Source organism: Pristis pectinata, chromosome 16 (genome assembly GCF_009764475.1).
Source record: "Pristis pectinata isolate sPriPec2 chromosome 16, sPriPec2.1.pri, whole genome shotgun sequence".
Taxonomy (NCBI): domain Eukaryota; kingdom Metazoa; phylum Chordata; class Chondrichthyes; order Rhinopristiformes; family Pristidae; genus Pristis; species Pristis pectinata.
The window spans coordinates 33098552-33119860 of record NC_067420.1 but is presented as its reverse complement, the minus strand read 5'-3'; the positions used below and the strand labels follow the sequence as shown (position 1 = coordinate 33119860).

General features: G+C 41.6%; 1 protein-coding gene across 2 annotated transcripts in view; it reads right to left on the bottom strand.

Annotated features, from left to right (window-relative positions):
- The window catches only part of rbbp8l (retinoblastoma binding protein 8-like), a 64603-nt gene extending 43822 nt beyond the window's left edge, over nucleotides 1-20781 (bottom strand). Inside the window, exons 1-3 of one of the 2 annotated variants that reach the window (XM_052031446.1) lie at nucleotides 20609-20781; nucleotides 1303-1389; nucleotides 995-1037 (exon numbers count right to left, since the gene is read on the bottom strand). In XM_052031446.1, coding sequence (XP_051887406.1) covers nucleotides 995-1037; nucleotides 1303-1369 — 110 coding nt within the window. In that variant the 5' untranslated portion in view covers nucleotides 1370-1389; nucleotides 20609-20781. The remainder of the gene's footprint in view (nucleotides 1-994; nucleotides 1038-1302; nucleotides 1390-20608) is intronic. The other variant, XM_052031447.1, reaches the window with a different exon arrangement.
- Between the last annotated feature and the right edge of the window lie 528 nt (nucleotides 20782-21309).

Here is a 21309-nt window from a genome sequence, read left to right as displayed (position 1 = left end):
TCATCAGAAACATTCATGGGGTTGCATTGACCAGAAACTAAACTGAACCAGTCTCCTAAATACTGTGGCTACAAGAGCAGGTCAGAAGTTGGGTATCCTTGTGGTGAGTGACTCACATCCTAATACCCCAAAATCTGCCAATCAATTACAAGGCACAAGTCAGGAACATAACGGAATACTCTTGGCCTGCCTGTATGGGTTAAGCTCCAATATCTTTCAAGAAGCTCAACACCATCAAGGACAAAGCAGATTGCTCGATTGGTACCCCATCCACCTCAGTAAACCTTCACTGGCTCTCCCATTTCTGTCAGTAATTTTCCATTAGCCAACTCACCAACTAACCAGAAGCCATATCATCTTTGGGATGTGGAGGTTACCAGAGGAAGAAGCGCACACAATCACAGAGGGAATCTGCGAACTCCATCCAAGTTCAGGATTGAACTCCTGGATGCCTGGATCTGTAAAGCAGCAGCACTAACTGCCACTCCAATGGACCAAATGATACCCTCCCTTTGTAAGCTTTTAGTGCTCTATATAGTCCACAGCAGAAAATAACCTGCAGTGATACACTAAAGATAGAATAAGGACATCCATTTTAAGTGCCACAGAAGACCAAAGAGATGGTAGTGAGCCAAAATGCATGTCACTAAAGTGAAAGCAAACCAGAGGGAGAGAATGCAAATAAAGGGCACTATGTTAACTTATACTAAACCTTTATAGTACACATTTATGCCACATTTATAGTATTCTGTATTGTGTTGGGCAGCCAGTTGATGAGGCACAAAAATTAATGGGCAAAGACAATGAGAATGTTTAAGATTAGGAAGGGCAAATAGTAATTATTCTTTCTCTACTGGTCAATAAGTGGGTAACAAGAGAGAAACCCTTTAAGATTATCATGAAAAGCATTTTAAAATTTATAATATTGGATACTGAACTACGTCCTACTTGAAGAACAAAAATACCAATCAAAAGTATAACATGCTATACTCACAGACATCGCTCCATGTTTATTTCAGTTAACTTTGTGTACAGTCCTGAGCAGCAACAGTGGAAGGGAAACAGATGAGAGAAAAAAAACATTAGAAACAATGTAATCATTTTAATTATTCCTACACAGTTTTCCTGAGAGGATGTGACTGTTCATGCTGCAATAAATTTTGCAAATGGCCGTACTTGCCAAAATCTTTGAGCAAAGGTAAAAGATAACCATGCTATTACACTTTATATTTAACTGTGGTTGTTCAGAACAAAGACATTTACAATGTAAAGGAGTGTGCAGAACAACCAACATTTTTTTACCTCGGACTTCTTGTTCATGCAGATCTTTGAGCTTTGTCCAGACATCGATAAAGTTGTCTGTAGCCATTCCTCACTGAACTGAAGTGACTACAGAATCATGGAATCATGGAGTTAGGCCAAGCTTTTACAACAGATGTACAGGCATGCAAACATATTAGCATTAAATAAGGCGGAGATATTTTTATTGCACTTAGAAGTGTATGTTTATTGCCTTCAACACAGTAGAAACAACCCAGGATGCTTCACGGATGCATAATCAAACAAATATTTCATATTGCCTAAGGACCATTTGGTTCATCAAGTTCATGCCAGGTCTCAGAGCAAACTCACCAATCGCATTCCCTGCTTAATTTCCCTGTAACCTATTCTCTAACACATACTCACCACTGATCTTCCAATTACCCAACCAGCCCTCGTCTTTGGGATATAACAGGAAACCACATGGTGACTGGGAGAATGTGTAAATTCCATGGTAAAAACACTTGAGGTCAAGTAACTGGAGCCATGAGGTAGCAGCACCACCTGCTGCATCATCTTGCCCCATTCCACTGATACACAGGTAAAATATGTATCTTCAAGTAAATGAAAATCAAATAAACTGCAGATGTTGAAAATCTGAAATAAAAACAGAAAATGCTGGAAATACTCAGCCAGTCAGTCAGCATCCACAAAGAACAGTTCCGATGAAGGATCCTTGACCTGAAATTTTAATGCTGTATTCTTTCCACAAGTGCTGCCTGACTTGCTGAGTTTTTCCAGTAATTTTGTTTTATTTTAGGCAACCAAAAGTTTGGCCATGGAGGTAGGTTTTAAGAGGCACCTTAAATTAGGAGAAAGAAGTGGAGAAATAGAAAGTGTCATGGATTCAGGAGGGAACTATAGTGCTCAGGGGTCTTATGCTGAAAGTATGGTTACTGCTGGTAGAGAAAAGGAAGTGGGAGGGATGCAGGAGGCTACAGTTATGTGGACACACATATAGAATTTATCTACAGTTAAACACATTACCTGTTAATGACAGCTCATTGTACTCTGATTCCAAAAATCAGTTTCATTGAAATCAATTTTGGAGTACAATGCACTGCTGCTGCCAAATGGAGACTATGATTTGATGGCCAGTTAAGAAAACATTGGACACAAAGTTTTGCTCTCGGAAATCAATTGGCTGAAGCACATAAAATAGCTTTCTGTTTGCATTGGGGACTATCTACATAGTGTGCAGGAATGAAGATTATCTGGCTTGGGTCTTCAGATGACCCCCATTGACAAGAGAACTCCATATTCGGCAGAATTAGACCAATGTATCAGTGCTTCATCCAGGAGGTGTAGGATAAGAAAAAGGAGGAGGAAAGGGTTGAAGATCTGTAGGAAGATTTCCAAGGTAAGGCCTGTCAGGTGGGTGGGTAATGTGTGTAAACAACAAAGAAATTCCCCTTAAACTATTTCCACCACATGAGTGCATCTGCCAAAACCAAGGTCCATGATACAGGCTCATGTATTCATGCAGAGTCTGTGATACAGATAAGTGCTTGATGCCACTGTCATGATCTTTGGAAATTCTAACATGGTAGAGCTATATCTCCATCTTCCACAAGGTTGCATGGAGGAGATAAACCAAATGGGTGGAAAGTGTCATAGAACTCAAGGCTACATCTGTGGCTGAAGAATATTGAGATGAAGCCAACTGCTTTGCTTTCCTGTTGCTAATGCTTATTACCAGATATGTATAGTCTTTTCCCTTTCATATGCACTGGCAGACAAATTCTGCAAAGCTATTTAAACACACTTTAAAGACACATCATAAGTAGGATTGTGGCATATGCTGATAGGCATTTACTAATAACCTCAGGAATCAGACTTATCTGTCCCAAACAGCCTGTAAGCAAACATGCCATCGATAGCAAACATAAGCATAGGTACCTCCAGAATGATGACTTAATTAGCCCTTTTGAGGAAGGTGCACTTGGTAAATCACAGAGCATGAGGCAACAAATGAGTGCGTGTCGCTGCTTGATGAAGGACTAACAGCTGGGGTTTTGGAGCTCATAAGACCTTCAGTTTTAAATATGTTGTTTCAGCATCAACATTACCTACGATGATAGTGGAGGACATAAGAAATGCCCTGAAAGGTCTGGTTATTAAGGTATTGGACAGATGGTCACAGACAAAGGAGTTCTGTGTTATCAAGGGGAGAGAATAATTTGAGTGAAAGTACTTTCTGATAGTGAGGGAGAAAAATTGATGGGGGGGTCAAACTTCCTTGTGGCAGAGTGACACACTTAGTGATACATTGTGACTTGCAGTCCTGCTAATTCAGCTAGGCAATATACCAAAATGCAATGCATTCCATTGTTTAAAGAAGTAATATATACGTTAAGATCTCAAGTTTTCAGTAAATCAGCTCACTTCTGGCTAGGTTCTTCCATGAGACATCCATAGTAATCTGTACCTGGGTTTCAGAGTCTGGCAGAATTTTGCTCTAATTAACTAAGACGTAATGGAGGACAAGCATAAGCTATTGATTTTCAATAACCACTCGCAAAATACTCTCAATATAAATTGTCTACAGTCACTAAATTGTCTACAATGTCAGGGGATTTCACTATTATTATAGAATTGGTACCCACTAGCCAATTTATAAACTTTTTTTTGTCCTTCTCTTGTCAGTCTGTTGAATATTAAGGTAGGAATAATTCAGCTGTAGAACAGAAAACAGTAACAGCACAGTACAGGCCCTTTGGCCCACAATGTTGTGCCGACATTTTATCCTGTAGATCCTGTTAATCCCGATTTGTAGCTCCTTAGACAGGCAATATGTTGAAGTCTTACATAAAGGGAGCTCCAATCTTTCACACAGAAGAAATGTCCGAATTCTTCAGCGCCAATGCTCAAAAATACTAACTTTTGAATTTAAGATGCAATACACCAGATTCATTTAGAACTGTAGTTTAAATGGGAGCAAAGACCAAACTGATTTATGAAGACATCTGATATGAAGTGATAAGTTCTAGATTTGAAATGCCAATCCAGTTTCTCCATCTCATGGAAGCTGCTGGTCCTGTCAAGTATTTTCAGCATTCCCAGCATCCACCTTATCTTTCCTTTGTGTGATGTGAACTTGAAGGGTGAAGTGTCACTGGAAGAAAAGTAACCTCTGCAACTTCTAGAATAACCCCAGAAAAAAAGTTAAAATACACAGATGACCATCCAGCAGCAGAAGGAAAAGACAAGATCACATCTTGGCGAAAGAACTGTTATCAGAGTTGGTTCCGATGAAGGGTGTGCACCTGTAATACTAACCTATATTTCTGTTTTTGGATGTTAATAGACTGATATGTACATTGCACAAAATAGTTCTGTCCTCCCCCAACCCTTGGATGTTTCACTTCCCATGTCTTTGTGAATCAAAGAGGTTATTGGATCTTACAAAATATTCCATGAGCATGGGCTATTGAACTTTATGCTTTGGGCTACATTCTCAACACTTTCTGTGAGAATACATAATTACATTCATGAAAGGGAGTATTAAAATAAATGGGGATTTAAAAGGAATCAGCGAGCATAGAGCAGCTAAGATTATAAGTGCTATTAGAAGTAACATGATCAATTAATGGTAAACCTTTTACATCAGAGAGCAACAAATATCATTATCCACACCTTTTAGAAGTAGCTGAAGGCATCAACACTGTAGCTTCTTTTACACTTTCCCCAGGGAACATACTGTATGTACTTTACTCCTTAGCCATATGTGATTGGAGATAAAAACAATCCTGTTGATATTTAACCTTCGGCTCACTTAAGGATGCTTCTATTAGTCATTCATTCTGACTTTTACAAAAATGGATTCCTAATCTGCATTCTCTGGTGTAGGCAGAAACTCTGTCCACGTAAAACGAACACTTTCACAAAGGTGTGAAACACTATGAAGAGGAAATGCAATTGTGTAATCAGTGGACTTTGTCAATTCAAAATTATCGACCTTACAGAGTTCTGGGTGCAGTGATCTACCTGGATTCCTCACCTTTATGCAAATAGCTGAGCAGTAAAACTTTAAAGTGGTATTGTCACCAGAAATATATGGCCTAGGATCCAGGAACTTATTGCATAGGTGAGTTAAGAGAAGACATGTCACATTTACATTGGTTGTAATTCTAAGTTGACTTTGAACAGCTGAAAATCTCTGCACAAGGTCTCATGTGAAGACCAATCCAAAAATTAAAAGCTCACGGGGTTCAAAGGAAAGTGACAGTGCAGAAAGCAAATATTTGATGTGTGTTTATAATGGGGTTTTGTAGGGCTGGGCCCCTTGTTTCTCCTGATAGATGTTAATGCTCTGGACTTAAATACAGAAGTCATAATAATTTAATATATAAGTCATAATAATAAATATAGAAGTTTGCAAATAATCCCAAATGGACAATGTGACTGACAGGCAGGAGTATTGTCAGCCACATTGGGTGTATTTAAGACAGAGATTGATGGGTTCTTGATTGGTAAGGGGGTTATGGGGAGAAGGGGGGAGAATGGGGTTGAAAAAAAAATCACCCATGATTGAATGGCAGAGCAGACTCGATGGGCCAAATGGTCTAGTTCTGCTCCTATATCTTATGGTCTTATGAGTAAGCTTTAGGTTGCAAGGGGGATATCAGTGGCCTGATCAGGTGGGCAAGAAAGTGACAAATACATTTCAATATTGAGAAGAGTGAGATAATTCATCTGAGAAGGGCAAGCAAGGCAAGGAAATACACCATAAATGGAAGTATGGATTGAGGTGGGATCTTGAAGTGCATGTCCATAGGTTGCTGAAGGCTGCAGGTCTTACTGATAAGGTGAGCTAAGAAGACAAATGGGATTGTCTTAGTTGGGCAAGAGGTTAGAACACAGCGAAAGCAATCACAGGAGAGTAATGACATGACCAGACAGAATGCAAAAGAAATCTACAAAGATGTCACTGGGGCTAGAGAATTTCAGTTGAGAGGAACGACTGGTTAGAATGGATTTTTCTCTTTGGGTCACAGGAGACTGAATGGGGATCCAAACACTGCATTAACTTATAAGAGATCTCATGAGGGTTAAGAGGAAGGACTTATCTCCACTAATCCTTCTACCTGTTATCTTGAATCTATGTCCCCTTGTTATACTGAGGTCAATAACAAGGGGACATAGATTCAAGGTAACCGGTAGAAGGATTAGAAGAAAACATTTTCACCCTAAGAGTGTTGGAGGGCCTGGAATTCATTGCAAGAAATGAAGTTGGAGTCAGAAGTGCTCATTCTATTTAACAAACACCAAGACGAGCAGGTGAGGTGCTGTAACTTGAGGTGCTCCATGCTGACAGCTGCACAGTAGGATTAGTCCATGTAGCTCTTTCTATGTTGTAAGTTTTTATAACTCTATGGGTTGAGGGCTCTTTCTATGTTGTAAGTTTTTTTAACTCTATGACTTGTAGCCATAGGGTAGAAAATCCATTAAAGTTTCAAATTTGTTTAAACCACCATTCTTTGTGGTCACAGACAGTGACATTATTTTTTTATATTCCAGATTTATGTATTTATTCACTTGAATTTTCTAGCTGCTGAGGTGGGATTTGAATTCACATCTCCAGGTTATCAGGCCCCTGGATTACTAATCCAATAATGGAACTGCTATGCCATCATCTCTATATTAAAGAACATAATAAAATACACCAGGAGACACAAGAGACTGCAGATGCTGGAATGCGGAGCAATAAAAAATCTGCTGGAGGAACTCAGGAGATCAAGCAATCCAGGGTTTTGATTGGAAGTGATGACAATTCCCTTTCCCCACAGATGCTGCTCATCTGTTGAGTTCCTCCAGCAGATTGTTTATTGAATAAAATACACAATATTGTCTTGAGGTTAGCTGTGCCACATTTTCTTTAGGGCAGTCTCTCCTCTTATATAGAACAAGTTTAAGTTGCAGTTTAAGTTAGCATCTTGGCGGCACAGACATCGTTAATGTGATGGCCCATTTCTTTGCTGCACCATTCTATGTTCTAAGGTTTACCCTGGGCCAAAGTGTGCTCCCCTCTTAAGGGAGACCGACCTCAGTTTGACTCTCAATAAAACAACTAATTTCAAGCATGTGTCCCTTTGCTCTGCTTTTAGAATTCCAGGACTGGCTATTTGGCATTTGGACCCTCGCTCCTTTCCTATCTGGCAGCTAGTCAGTGGAGTTACAAGTTCAGCCTGTATTGCTTGCAGGATGGGAACCCTTGAGATGATCAGTAGCTGCTGTTTTCTGTCTGAATAATAGCATTATCTCACCACATGATTCACAGGGATGCCCTGATGATTTTCCCCTACTGTTTGAACATAAAACAGACAGTTCATCCAGATTGCACACTTCACTATCCAGCTAGAAGCTAAATTTGAAACCTAAATGTAACTCAGTCCTGATTAACACTGTAAGATCATAAAATTGCACGCTGAGGAAAAATCTGTGCTCTTCAGTGAAACACAGCAAATTTATTGCCCCCCTGGGTAATTATTTTAATTCCCTGGGCTTTCTAAACTGGAATGTGCATTTCTCCAGCAAAGTTGGCAATAAACCAATTCTTTCCAGGTATTTTTCCTCAAATGCACTTCAGATGGACCACATTCTACCATCACTTCTCACTTGACCATGAGGAATAAAGAGGCTTCCATCCAATTAAGGTGCATGTAGTCTGTGACTACGTGCACTAGATGTGCACTTGTATGTCTTCTACCCTACAACAGTCTTATAGTGAAACCATTTGAATGAGATAGAAAGTATGAAAAGATGGCTCCTCAATGTGCAAATATCTATCCTCAGTTCATAATTCCCCTGAGACAGTGACAATCAGAGGTGAAAGGCAAAATGACGTAACTTGTCCCTCTATTAAGGTCACATTGGGATCTCGTGTTGGGATATTGAAATGGATTAGGCTGATTGGATGGCTGGGGAGGCTTTTAAATCATCCATAGAGCACAGGAAAAGATAGCTGAGCAATAGGAATACTTTCTGACATTATCTCAAGTACTTGGACACAGATGATGAGTTGGCATTTTAATTTCACTGTATTTGTAGGATTTTATTTTGAGAGACTAGTCAAGGTGAATTGAGGTGTGGGTGGCAAACCCCTCTCTTTTCTTTTGCGCCTCGACTCTACCCCCTCTCACCTTCTCTCCCCATCACTTCAAATGCCTCACTCAAGTGTTCCCCATGCCCTCCCTCAGTTTCCAGCCCTGAGAAAAATCTCAGGGAAAGGTTTGCTGTCCACAGAGGATTGAAACTTTGAATATTTTCACTTGCCGGCCTGATGTGTCCTTTGTTGGCTGAGGGACTTCTCTCCCGGTCTCAGGCTATGCAGTCGGAGTCTACATTCTGGTAGGAATCACTCCTGGAACTTCTCAGAAACTCTGGTAGTTTGCAACCACCCACTTGGAGACTGCATACAACCAGTCTTCAGCTGGTTGTATGCAGTCTCCCAGTGTGCTGTGAGCAGTTTGTTGAGTCCCAGTTCATCCTATACCTGTCTGTGGGGATGGATTTGTTATCATGATGGGAGAATAATTCAGGCTTTCATGAAGCAGTGAAGCACTTACTGAGAGAATGGAATCATTTGCAATTTTAAAGAAATCCAGGCCTTCCTGCTTCTTGATTCTTTTCAAAATAAATAATATTGTTTGCCATCTGAGAAAAAACTTTCATCTCCCTAATATTCTGCCTTGATACTATTCCAAAGGTTAAAAATTATTTTTGGGAGCAGCACAGTGGTGCAGCTAGTAGAGACACTGCCTCACAGCCCCAGTGACTTGGGTTCAATCCTAATCCCTGATGCTGTCTGTGTGGAGTTTGCATGTTCTCCCTCTGACCACATGGGTTTCCTCCAGGTGCTCTGACTTCCATGTCCCAAAGATGTGTGGGCTGGGAGGTTAATTGGCCATTGCACATTGCCCTGAGTGTGTAGGTGAGTGATAGACTTGGGAGGAGCTGAGAGGGGGACTTGGGGAGAGTAAAATGGGATTAAGGTGGGATCAGTGTCAATGGGTCCACAGAATTCTTGAGTGGGAGGGAGAGCAGCCAGAAGTTGTGGTCCATATTGGCACCAATGACATAGGTAGGAAGGGGGATGAGGTCCTGAAGAGTGAGTTCAGGGAGCTAGGCAGAAAATTGAGGAACAGGACCTCAAGGGTAGCAATCTCGGGATTGCTGCCAGTGCCACGTGATAGTGAAGGTAGGAATAGGAGGAGGTGGCAGATAAATGCGTGGCTGAGAAGCTGGTGCAGGAGGGAGGGTTTTAGATTTCTGGATCATTGGGATCTCTTCTCGGGAAGGTGGGACCTGTACAGAGAGGACGGGTTACACCCGAACCAGAAGGGGGCCAATATCCTTGCAGCGAGATTTGCTAGGGTGGTTCAGGGGGGTTTAAACTAGTTTGTGAGGGGGAAGGGAACCGGAGGAGTAGGTCAGAGGAAGAAGGGAATGGGGAAAAGTTAGATCAAACAGGTAGAGAGGCTTTGGGGAAGGAGAAGCAGAATACAGGCTATAAAAGTAGTAAGGTAGATGGACTGAAGTGTGTTTACTTAAATGCAAGATGTGTCAGGAATAAGGGGGATGAACTGAGGGCTTGGATAAGTGTGGGGGACTATGATATCATGGCTATTACTGAGACGTGGCTGACGTCAGGAGAGGAGTGGATATTGAATATTCCTGGTTTTCGGTGTTTTAAGAGGGATGGGGAAGGGGGGAGAAGAGGAGGAGGGGTGGCGATACTGGTCAGGGACACTGTTACGGTTGTGGAAAAGATGGATGTTGTAGAAGGATCATCTCTAGAGTCCGTATGGGTGGAATTAAGGAACAAGAAAGGAGCAGTTACTCTACTAGGAGTATTCTATAGGCCCCCCGGTAGCAGTAGAGATATAGAGGAGCAGATTGGCGGGCAGTGTTTGGAGAGAAGCAGAAATAACAGGGTTGTTATAATGGGAGACTTCAACTTCCCAAATATAGACTGGAACCTGCTTAGTGCCAAAGGTTTAGATGGGACGGAATTTGTTAAGTGTGTCCAGGAGGGATTCCTGACGCAGTATGTTGACAGGCCGACCAGAGGTAATGCCATGTTAGATCTAGTTTTAGGAAATGAACCGGGACAGGTGAAGGATCTATTGGTGGGTGAGCATTTGGGGGACAGTGACCATTGCTCCATAACCTTTAAAATTGTCATGGACAGGGACAGGTGCAGAGAGGACAAGAGGTTTTTTAATTGGGGAAGGGCTAACTACGAGGCTATAAGGAGAGAACTTGGGAGTGTAAATTGGGATGTCCTTTTTGAAGGAAAATGTACCATGGAGATGTGGTCGATGTTCAGGGATCTTATGCAGGATGTTAGGGATAAATATGTCCCGGTGAGGCAGAGAAGGAATGGCAGGGTGAAGGAACGGCAGGGTGAAGGAACCGTGGGTGACGGGAGGGGTGGAACGACTTATTAGGGAGAAGAAGGTAGCATACGTGAGGTATAAGCAGCAAGGTTCAGACAGGGCCCGTGAGGAATATAGGGTAGCGAGGAAGGAAGTTAAGAAAGGGCTGAGGAGAGCTCGAAGGGGACATGAAAAGGCTTTGGCTAGTAGGGTTAAGGAAAATCCCAAGGCCTTTTTCAAGTATGTGAAGGGTAGGAGGATGGCTAGGGTGAAGGTAGGTCCGATTAAGGACAAAGGTGGGAGAATTTGCCTGGAGGCGGCGGAAGTGGGAGAAGTTCTGAATGAGTACTTCTCTTCGGTATTCACCAGGGAGAGGGGTCTTGATGATGTGGAAGGGAGTGCTGGTAGGGGTAATGTTCTCGAGGTTGTTGATATCAAGAGAGAGGATGTGTTGAAGTTGTTAAATAATATTAAGACAGATAAATCTCCGGGGCCTGAGGGGATTTTCCCCAGGCTGCTTCGAGAGGCTAGGGAGGAGATTGCTGAACCGCTGGTAAGGATCTTTGAGTCCTCGTTGTCTATGGGGGTGGTGCTGGAGGATTGGAGGGTTGCGAATGTTGTCCCCTTGTTCAAAAAAGGTAATAGGGATAGGCCAGGGAATTATAGACCGGTGAGTCTCACATCTGTGGTGGGTAAGCTGTTAGAAAGGATTCTAAGGGATAGGATTTATGAACACCTTGAGAATCATGGACTGATTAGGGACAGCCAGCATGGCTTTGTGAAGGGAAGGTCTTGCCTCACAAGCCTGATAGAATTCTTTGAGGAGGTGACCAGGAAGATTGATGAGGGCAGTGCGGTAGATGTGGTTTACATGGATTTTAGTAAGGCATTTGATAAGGTTCCTCATGGTAGGCTTCTTCAGAAGGTCAGAGGCCAAGGGATCCAAGGAAGCTTGGCTGTGTGGATTAGGAATTGGCTTGCATGTAGAAAGCAGAGGGTTGTGGTGGAAGGAGTGCCCTCGGATTGGAGGGCAGTGACTAGTGGTGTCCCGCAGGGATCGGTTCTGGAACCTCTACTTTTTGTGATATTTATAGATGACTTAGATGAGGGGGTGGAGGGCTGGGTTAGTAAGTTTGCAGACGACACTAAGATAGGCGGTGTTGTGGATAGTGTGGAGGGCTGTTGGAGCTTACAGAGGGATATTGATAGGATGCAGAGCTGGGCTGACAAGTGGCAGATGGAGTTCAATCCGGAGAAGTGTGAGGTGGTACACTTTGGAAGGACAAACTCCAGGGTAGAGTACTGGGTGAATGGCAAGGTACTTGGCAGTGTGGAGGAGCAGAGGGATCTGGGGGTTCATATTCACAGTTCATTGAAAGTTGCCTCACAGGTGGAAAGAGCAGTTAAGAAGGCCAATGGGATATTGGCTTTCATAAGTCGCGGGATTGAGTTTAAGAGCCACGAGGTGATGATGCAGTTTTACAAAACTCTAGTTAGGCCACACTTGGAGTACTGTGTTCAGTTCTGGTCGCCTCTTTATAGGAAGGATGTGGAGGCATTGGAGAGGGTGCAGAGGAGATTTACCAGGATGCTGCCTGGATTGGAGAGTATTGAATATGAGGAGAGGCTTAAGGTGCTAGGGCTTTATTCACTGGAAAGGAGGAGGATGAGAGGAGACATGATAGAGGTATATAAAATATTGAGAGGAATAGATAGAGTAGACAGTCAGCGCCTCCTTCGCAGGGCACCAATGCTCAAGACGAGAGGTCATGGCTTTAGGGTTATGGGTGGGAGGTTCAGGGGAGATGTCAGAGGGAGGTTTTTCACCCAAAGAGTGGTTGGTGCATGGAATGCACTGCCTGGGGTGGTGGTGGAGGCAGATACATTGAACAGGTTCAAGAGCTTGTTGGATAGGCATATGGAGGAATGTGAGATAGAGGGATATGTGGGAGGAAGGGGTTAGGTAGTGTGAGGGTGGTCTGATGGATGGCACAACATGGTGGGCCAAAGGGCCTGTTTTGTGCTGTATGATTCTATGGTTCTATGGTGCTTGATAATCAGCGTTAATTTAGAGAGCCAAAGGGCCTTCCATCTGGCGACATGATTCTATGGTTCTTCCCAAAGGCATGCAATAAAATCCTTCAAAGGAGACGGTTAGTTAATGTTGAAACTCATGTAATTGAAGGCACTTCATTGTGCTGAGCAGGAAAGTGGATGATTGACAGGAGACGGAAGGTAGATATAATGGACAAGTACTCAGATTGACAGGATTAGACTAGTGGAATTGGGCAAGGATCAGTATTGGGGCTGCGACAAGTCACTATTTGGAAATGGCTTGGATGATAGGAAGGAATCTAATACATTGTCAATGAGACAAAGGCAGGTGGCATTTTAAGCAATGTAGGTGGCAGTATTACATTATAAATGGACAGTAAAGGATGGAGACAATGGGTAAATGGATTTCAAGTTTTCAGAGAAGCCAGTGCTGGTTTATCCAATCTCTGCAGTTCAGGCAACATTTCCTCTGCTCCCTCTCTGGTACGATGCCATCATTTTCCAGGATCTGCTGCTTTTGAGTTGTCGCCACTTCTGATGGGAATCATGGGATGCTTGGAAGGTTGCCATTTCTGATTGCACCTTAGACTTCCCCTTGGGTCTACACTGCTTCTAAGACATAAGACATAGGACCAGTATTAGGCCATTCAGCCCATTGTCTGCTCCGCCCTTCAACCATGGCTGATTTTTTTCAAGACAATTCTCCTGCCTTCTCCCATGACCCTTAACCCCCTTACCAATCAAGTACCTATCAATTTCTGCCTTATATACACTCAATGACTTGGCCTCCACAGCCCTCTGTGGCAATGAATTCCACAGATTCACCACCCTCTGGCTGAAGAAATTCCTCCTCATCTCTGTGTTATTCTGAGATTGTGCTCTCAGATCCTAGGCTCTCCTACTTATGGAAACATTCTCTCCACGTCCAATCTATCCAGGCCTTTCAGTATTGGGTAGGTTTCAATGAGATCCTCCCTCATCCTTCTGAACTCCATCGAGTACAGACCCAGAGACATCAAACACTCCTCATACATTAAGCCTTTCATTCCTGGGATCATTCTTGTGAACCTCCTCTGGACCCTCTCTAGAGCCAACATATCCTTCTTTAGATACGGGACCCAAAATTGCTCACAATATTCCAAATTCTGTGGAGTAAAATAAATGATTCTATAGAAGTCAAGTTGCTTGGATGTAATTTCAACAGTGATCTGTGGAAAATAAAATTGTAGCATACAAGTTCTATGCTTTTTCTTGGTCTGCAAAAATCAATTTTTTACCTGCCTTTTGAACAATATTGGAACTGTATAACATGAAAGCTTTGTGAAAGTAAATAGTACCAAACTCTTATAAAACAAATATTAGTTGGAGGTGTGATCACAGCATTCAACACCCAAGGTACATTTCTGTCTTACAGCATCCTTCTTGACATTATTCATCATATGTACTCCACCTGTTTAATTTACAGTGGGTTGTCAGATGGTCAAATTCTTCTTTTCTGTGGCAAATGATGAAGAACTGATGAGTTGGCACCAATAGAGGATGACAACATTCTTGCATAAAATAGAATATGAATGCTCATGCATCTATTATTAGTATCATGGCCGACAATGCTACACTTGAAATTTGATTACTTTCTTTCAACGAGATGCATTCATGGAGAGTAGTCTCATTCCTCATCCAAACTCCACCCATACTCTGCTAATGTACAGGTTATACCAAAGCAGATAACCAACCAGGAGGTAAAGATGAATGTATCCATATTCCATGACATAGAAGGAGGCCATTTCAGCCTATTGAGTCTATGCCAGCTCAGAGAGCCATCCTACTCCCCACTAATTTTCCCTGTAACCTGCATTCCCATCAATTTACCCCCCGATAAATCTTGCTCTGTCTTAGTTCAGGTTCTGTTGAGAATACATCGTACAGAAAAGGAAAAGTATGGATGGAACATTACTACAGATGTGCTCAAGCAAGAATATTAGGGTAAATTTAATACCCAAAAGGGTACGCAGTAGTGTGGCTGAGCGGATCAGCTACCCGTTACAGGGCCTGGCCTGTTCTTGTTCTACCAAAATTAAAGGAATTGAAACTGGACTGAGTCTCCACTCTGTCACATTACAATCAGTGAGGAAGAAAATAGATCCTGATGAGTTTTAAAGATTAAAAGCTGAGTTTCAACTTTAAGGGAAAATTGAAGAATGTTCCAATTTTTAAAGTTTGATGGTACAAGCTGTGGCCATACAAACAGGGATAATTAAACAAAACTGTGACTCAGCGAGGTACAACCCATTTTTGATGAGTAAATTAAACTTACACCATTGCTAAATAATCAATGAATCAAACACAAATTTATCACCGTCCAATGTTGTTGTAAAGTCATAGGATCATAGAGAGGTACAGCATAGAAACAGGCCCTTTGGTCATACTGACCATCAAAGAGCACATTTCTACACTAATCCTACCCCAAGCCATCTGACAGATCATCTTGTAACATTAACTCTGAGCTTCTCTCTCCACACATACTGCCCGACTGGCTCAGTATTTCCAGCATTCTCTTTTCTTTCAACTTTCTAACAAAAGCTGGCTTCTGCATCTCACACTTTCAGCAAGTTATTTTATCATTTTCCTCTTTCTAACTGCTCCCATTCGTTTGCAAGTAGGTGGCTCGGAAAGTATGGTGTTACCTGGACAAACCTGGTCTCCACCTGATCACAGACATTCTCTCCTCCTGTCTGCATTTTAAAACATGCTTGTTTTCTCACTTCTTCAGTTCGTCTCTCTCCATAGCTGTTGCCAGGCCTGGTGAGGAGACCAGCACTTTTGTTTTTATTTCATAATTCCATCACAACATGATTCTAGTGATATTATGTTGTCAGGTTAAAGCAACGTATGTGTTTCCCTATTAGAGCACAATGTACTTCCTCCTTAATTCATTGGATATAGTCCAGAGTATGCTCCTGGGTATGTTGACTATCTCAGGTGTGGCTACAAAGAAAACAGCCATTGTAATGACTCTGTCTAGCTAATAACAAGTACACAATCAGAGTTTACGACAGCTTTAGCCTTGAAAGGTCGTGAATCCTATCCAGGTCTATAACCAGAATTCACTATTCAACACATCAGTTAGGATACAACGTTGAATCAGAGGAGTATTTATGAAGTTTTCCATTTTAGGAGGTGAGGATATGTGGATGAGGACATGGATCTGTGATTCCATCACTTTCTCACAGTGGAAAGGGACACCTCGTCTATCTGGTACACACGCGCAGCCCCAGAACATTAGGAAAGGTTGGCATGTGGGGTTTTCCTTGGATTTAGTCTGATATACTCCTGACAAAGCCAGCAGGGGCAGAGTTAAAAGTTGGTCCCTTTGTCTTCTAATTTGGGCCCAAAGGTAATTGATTGCAGAAGGATCAAGGTGCCTTCCTTTGAGAAGGTCCTTGCAGACATTTTTGCTTCATCTCTGGCCACAGGGTGAGGTTCCAGAGGACTGGAGAGTGGCTAATGTGGTACCATTGTGTAAAAAGGGTAGCAAAAACAAGCCAGGAAACAACAGACTGGTGAGTCTGACATCGATGGTGGGTAAATTGCTGGAGGGGATTCTGAGAGACAGGACCTACCAACATCCGGAGAGACAGGTTCTGATTTGGGACAGTCATCATGGCCTTGTGCATGGGAAGTTGTGTCTGATAAATCTCTTGAAATTCTTCGAGGAGGTAACCAAGAGGGTAGATGAGGGTACGGCAGTGGATGTTGTCTATATGGACTTTAGCAAGGCCTTGACAAGGTCCCCCATGGTAGGCTGGTCTGGAAGGTTAGATCACATGGGATCCAGGGGGAGGTAGCTGATTGGATTCATAATTGGCTCAGTGCTGGGAAGCAGAGGATGATGGTCAAGGGTTGTTTCTTAGACTGGAGGCAGGTCTCCAGTGGTGTGTACAGGGGTCGGTGCTGGGACCTTTGTTGTTTGTAACTTACATAAACGATTTGGATGTGAATATACAAGGCATGGTTAGTAAGTTTGCGGATGATACTGAAAGAGGTGATGTTGAAGACACTGTAGAAAGTTATGAACAAATACAGGGGGATCTTGATCAGCTAGGTATGTGGGCTAAGGATTGGCAAATGGCTTTCAATCCAGATAAATGTGAGTTTTTGCATTTTGGGAGATCAAACCAGGGTAGGACTTATACAGTGAATGGTAGGGCCCTGGGGAGTGTTATGGAACAGAGGGACCTAGGAGTGCAAGTGCATAGTTTGCTGAAAGTGGCGTCACAGGTAGATATGGTGGTGAAGAAGGCGTTTGGCATGCTGGCCTTCATCAGTCAGGGCATTGAGTATAGGAGTTGGGAAGTTATGTTGAAGTTCCATAAGATGTTGGTGAGGCCTCACTTGGAGTATTGTGTACAATTTTGGTCACCCTGTTATAGGAAAGATGTTATTAAACTAGAAAGAGTGCAGAAAAGATTTACCAGGATGTTGCCCAGACTTGGGGGCCTGAGTTACAAGGAGAAGTTGCATAGACAAGGACTTTATGCCCTGGAACGCAGGATGTTGAGGGGTGACCCTATAGAGGTATATAAGATCATGAGGGGCAGAGACAGGGTGAAAACACATAGTCTTTTTCCCAGAGAGGAGGTGCTAAAAACAAGAGGGCACAGGTTTAAGATCAGAGGTGAGAGATTTAAAAGGGACATCAGGGGCAGCTTCTTCATGCAAAGGATGGTGCGTATTTGGAATGAGCTGTCAGAAAAAGTGGTTGAGGTGGGCACATTAGCAACATTTAAAGGCCATCTAGATAAGTACATGGATAGGAGAGGTTTAAAGGGCTATGGGCTAAACACAGGCAAGTGGGACTAGCTCACTGGGCAACTCAGTCGGCATGGATGAGCTGGGCTGAAGGGCCTGTTTCCATGCTGTATGACTCTATAGTGAAAAACTGCTTTAGTAGGCACAATGTAGACCATACGTCGTCCTCCTCAGGGAGTCATGACCATCTGCTGCTTCTTTTTGATGGGCAGTTCTGTGCACTGTTATGGGCTGGTTCCGGGCCCAACTTCTATAAAATGAACCAGTCACTGTGATTTGAGGTGTAGTACTTGGTGGGCATAAGTGCCAAACACCTATTGCCTCATTCCTTCAATAAACAATTCCTCATTAGAGCTTTTAGAGTTGAAAGTGAAAAGTGTATGCTTGAGCATCAAAAGAAAGGATAGATTAAAGTAAGTTTGGAACTTGAGAATTTTATTTCCTTGATTTTGTATTATCAATTTAAATCAGGTAGCTCTGGAACAGTTTGCTGGAATTATTCCATCATAAAACATTTCATTGGAGTCTTCATGAAAAGATCTGCAAAGGATTTGAACTCTTTAACTGTTTTCGAACAGATCTGAGCCAGGCAATGCAGTGCTTATGTGGTTTATGTAAGTAAAGGTGACTATTTGTTTTAGCCTCATTATAATGTTTTGACAATGTATTCTTTACCAATCCACAGAGCAGAGGGAGTGCGACATGTGCATCTCATGTGATTCCTGGAATATAATACCGTGATAAAAGGTAATGATTACCAAGGTAGGACATTTCCTGACCTGACACAAATACAAATTCCCATTTGTACAAAATTGCCTTATTGATGATTTTAGAGGCACGTATACAGGCACATAAAGAGGCAGGGAATGGAGGAATATAAATCATATTCAGGCAGATGGGATTAATTTAAATTGGCATCATAATCAGCACAGACATTGTGATTGGAAAGGCCTGTTCCTGTGCTGTACTGTTCTATGTCTTATAAAGGCATGAATTCTAAGAATTGGAAGAAAATCTGAATTGCAACACTGTCACTAATAACAGATTCAGCAAAAGAAAAACATATTTACAGTATATGGCATCTTTAATGTCATGGTGCATCACAAGGGATTGATATCAGAACACGAAGACAGACTTGGCTAAATTAACTGAAGTGTTGCCATAAAAGCAAAATTCAATATTTTAAAATAGTCATTTGAAAATTTCTTTCCAAGCTTGGAAATTGTTGATTTAGCATTTTCTATAGTTTTGCTCAAATACGAATACAGTGCTTATATCTGAATCATCTTCAGATTCAGCCAGTAGTAAAGAACAGCAACAGCTCACATGACTACAAAATACTGTTTAAATTTAGGGACATGAGTAACTCGCATGAACTCTCAATGAGTTTTCTCAGCTGAAACCGCATGACATGTCCCTCCGAGCAAGGTCTAAAGATTGGCTGGAGCGCTGACCCAATGACTGAAATATGGTGATTTTGAAGGGTTTCTATTCAGCCTTTTGTTTGAATTCAGTCAAAAAGAATGTATCACTTCTGCCTACTGTCTTCATGGATATTTTTTCTTTCATTTACTCATATGTAAAAAATTACAATTTTAATTGATTTAAAAACTCAATATAATACACAAGGCTCCAGCTATCAACTGCAACTTAATTTTTAGCATTTTCTATAGTACACCTCTGATCTCCTTTGCTCTTCTAATGACAACTGGGACTTCAGCTGCCTGGGCCCTAAGTTGTGTAATTCCTTCCAAAATGTCTTGGCCTTTTTAGATCACAACTTAACCACTTAAACAAGCATTTGGTCTAATACATCCTTGTTTAGTTTGTTATGATCCTGTAAAGCTCTTTGAGACTACTTTTATATTAAAGGCACAATGTATAATTCTTCCCCCCTTAATTAAATTAATTTAGTTTGTATCAAAATGGCCTCAATCTGGAAATGATTGTGCACAGCAGACATTTTTTGATTGAATATCAATAAATGCTATCAAACTATTAACAGCGTGAAATTCTAAAAAAATTACCTTCACCAAGAATTCTCCTTAGCCTTTGCCCCAGGCAAGTCTGCTTGCTTAACAGAAAGTTTGCTTTTCTCAAACATTAATCAGAATAGTGAGGGCAAAGGGTCTGGATGATTATTACAGGTTTCTTGCGGAATACACAAATGTTTGAGTAATTATATATCTCAAGGTCAACAAGCAGAATTACAGAAAGTCCCCACCCACATTCATCAAAGACATCAGACAGGGAGTCAGTGAATAAGGAAGCAGTTTCAAGGAAAGATTGGGTAGAAGGGCGATAGAGGTGGCATGCAGGAGGGTGAAGGAAACATGTAAAAGCAGAACCACCTTTAACATTCCAGCTCATATTGGAACAATGAAAGAGTGCTGCTCCCCTGTGACTTGCATATTTTACCCCAATCTTATTGTTGTGCTCCAGTCTTTGTAGAATTCGGGAATGATCTTGTATGCAACACGAAAATTTAAGCTATAATGCATGATCATTGCCAATTTTGTTGACCTGACTGCAGATGAAATCCCCTGCAGTATGCAGGTTTCTGCAAAACTAACCCTTGTATGGAACAAGATTATTTTGTCTTGATTACATGACGAAACATGCCCACATTACCTTTGGTCTGCAACACCTATGAACTAATGATTTTTGTAGCATTGGAAAGTCCTTAGAAAAAGAATGAAGTCTCCTTTAAAAAAATACTTGATTTTGTCGAAATGCTGCAGGTTGTAATTTGGCTCCAGAAAGTTACTCCCATTGGTTGTTTCAGTAATCAGGCGTTTAAATTAATGCCCATATTGGATGGGTAAATAATCTTCCCGTAATCATGAGCACTTCACTTCAGTGCATTGTAGTATGGTTACAAGTAGAACATTAAACACTGATTGGAATCTCACAAGTTTTGCAAAGGTCAGGGAGACACCAGCAAAGCACCAGTACACAGATAATTCAAATGACTGAAATCAAAGCACTCTTCAAAGAAAACTAGAACAGGTAAGAGCTGTGGATAGTACAGAAAAGTCACATACCTACTCCAGGGCACTTGTTGAAAAAGGATTACATGTACTTTTGTTTAACTTGCACCCAAATCCGAGGTGAAGCCCGACTAGATGCATGAAGGCAACAGGATGGTACGAAACACTCTTAGCTCATACTTGCAAATCTAGTTTGTGTTTCTTTTCCAGTTCTAGCAGCTGCACTAAGAAAGAAAGGTTCAGTGAACCTGACAGACAGGTTTTGCTATAATTTTATAACAGGTAAAACTAGTCCCTTCGATATTATTTAACTTCTTAATAAATGTTTCCTTTGTAAGCTTGAAACTATTTTCTCCAAGACACTTCTTTGACTGAAAGCAGAAAGATCAATTTTTTTTGGTAAAAATGAAACTTTTTGCTCCTTTTTATTTATTTCTCCGAGCACCTTATTAATTCACCCCATTAAGTGGGTTGTTCCAAATGTCCAATTGGACTGAATCCACTCACTGTGTTCTTTAATCTTTTACAGGCGTTGATGTCACCTTCATTTAGTTTTTGCAGCTGCTGTTAAGACATTGCTCCTTACTACTCTGAAGATTATAAAAGGTTTATGCAAAATCTGGGACTAGTTTATCATTGCATTCTTTAAACTACTCAGCATTCAGCATGCTCGGGCACGATTGAAAATGGATCCAATAGGAGGGGAATTTGCAATGTGCATCAGAATCTAGAATGCTGCAAACTTCTCTGGAAAC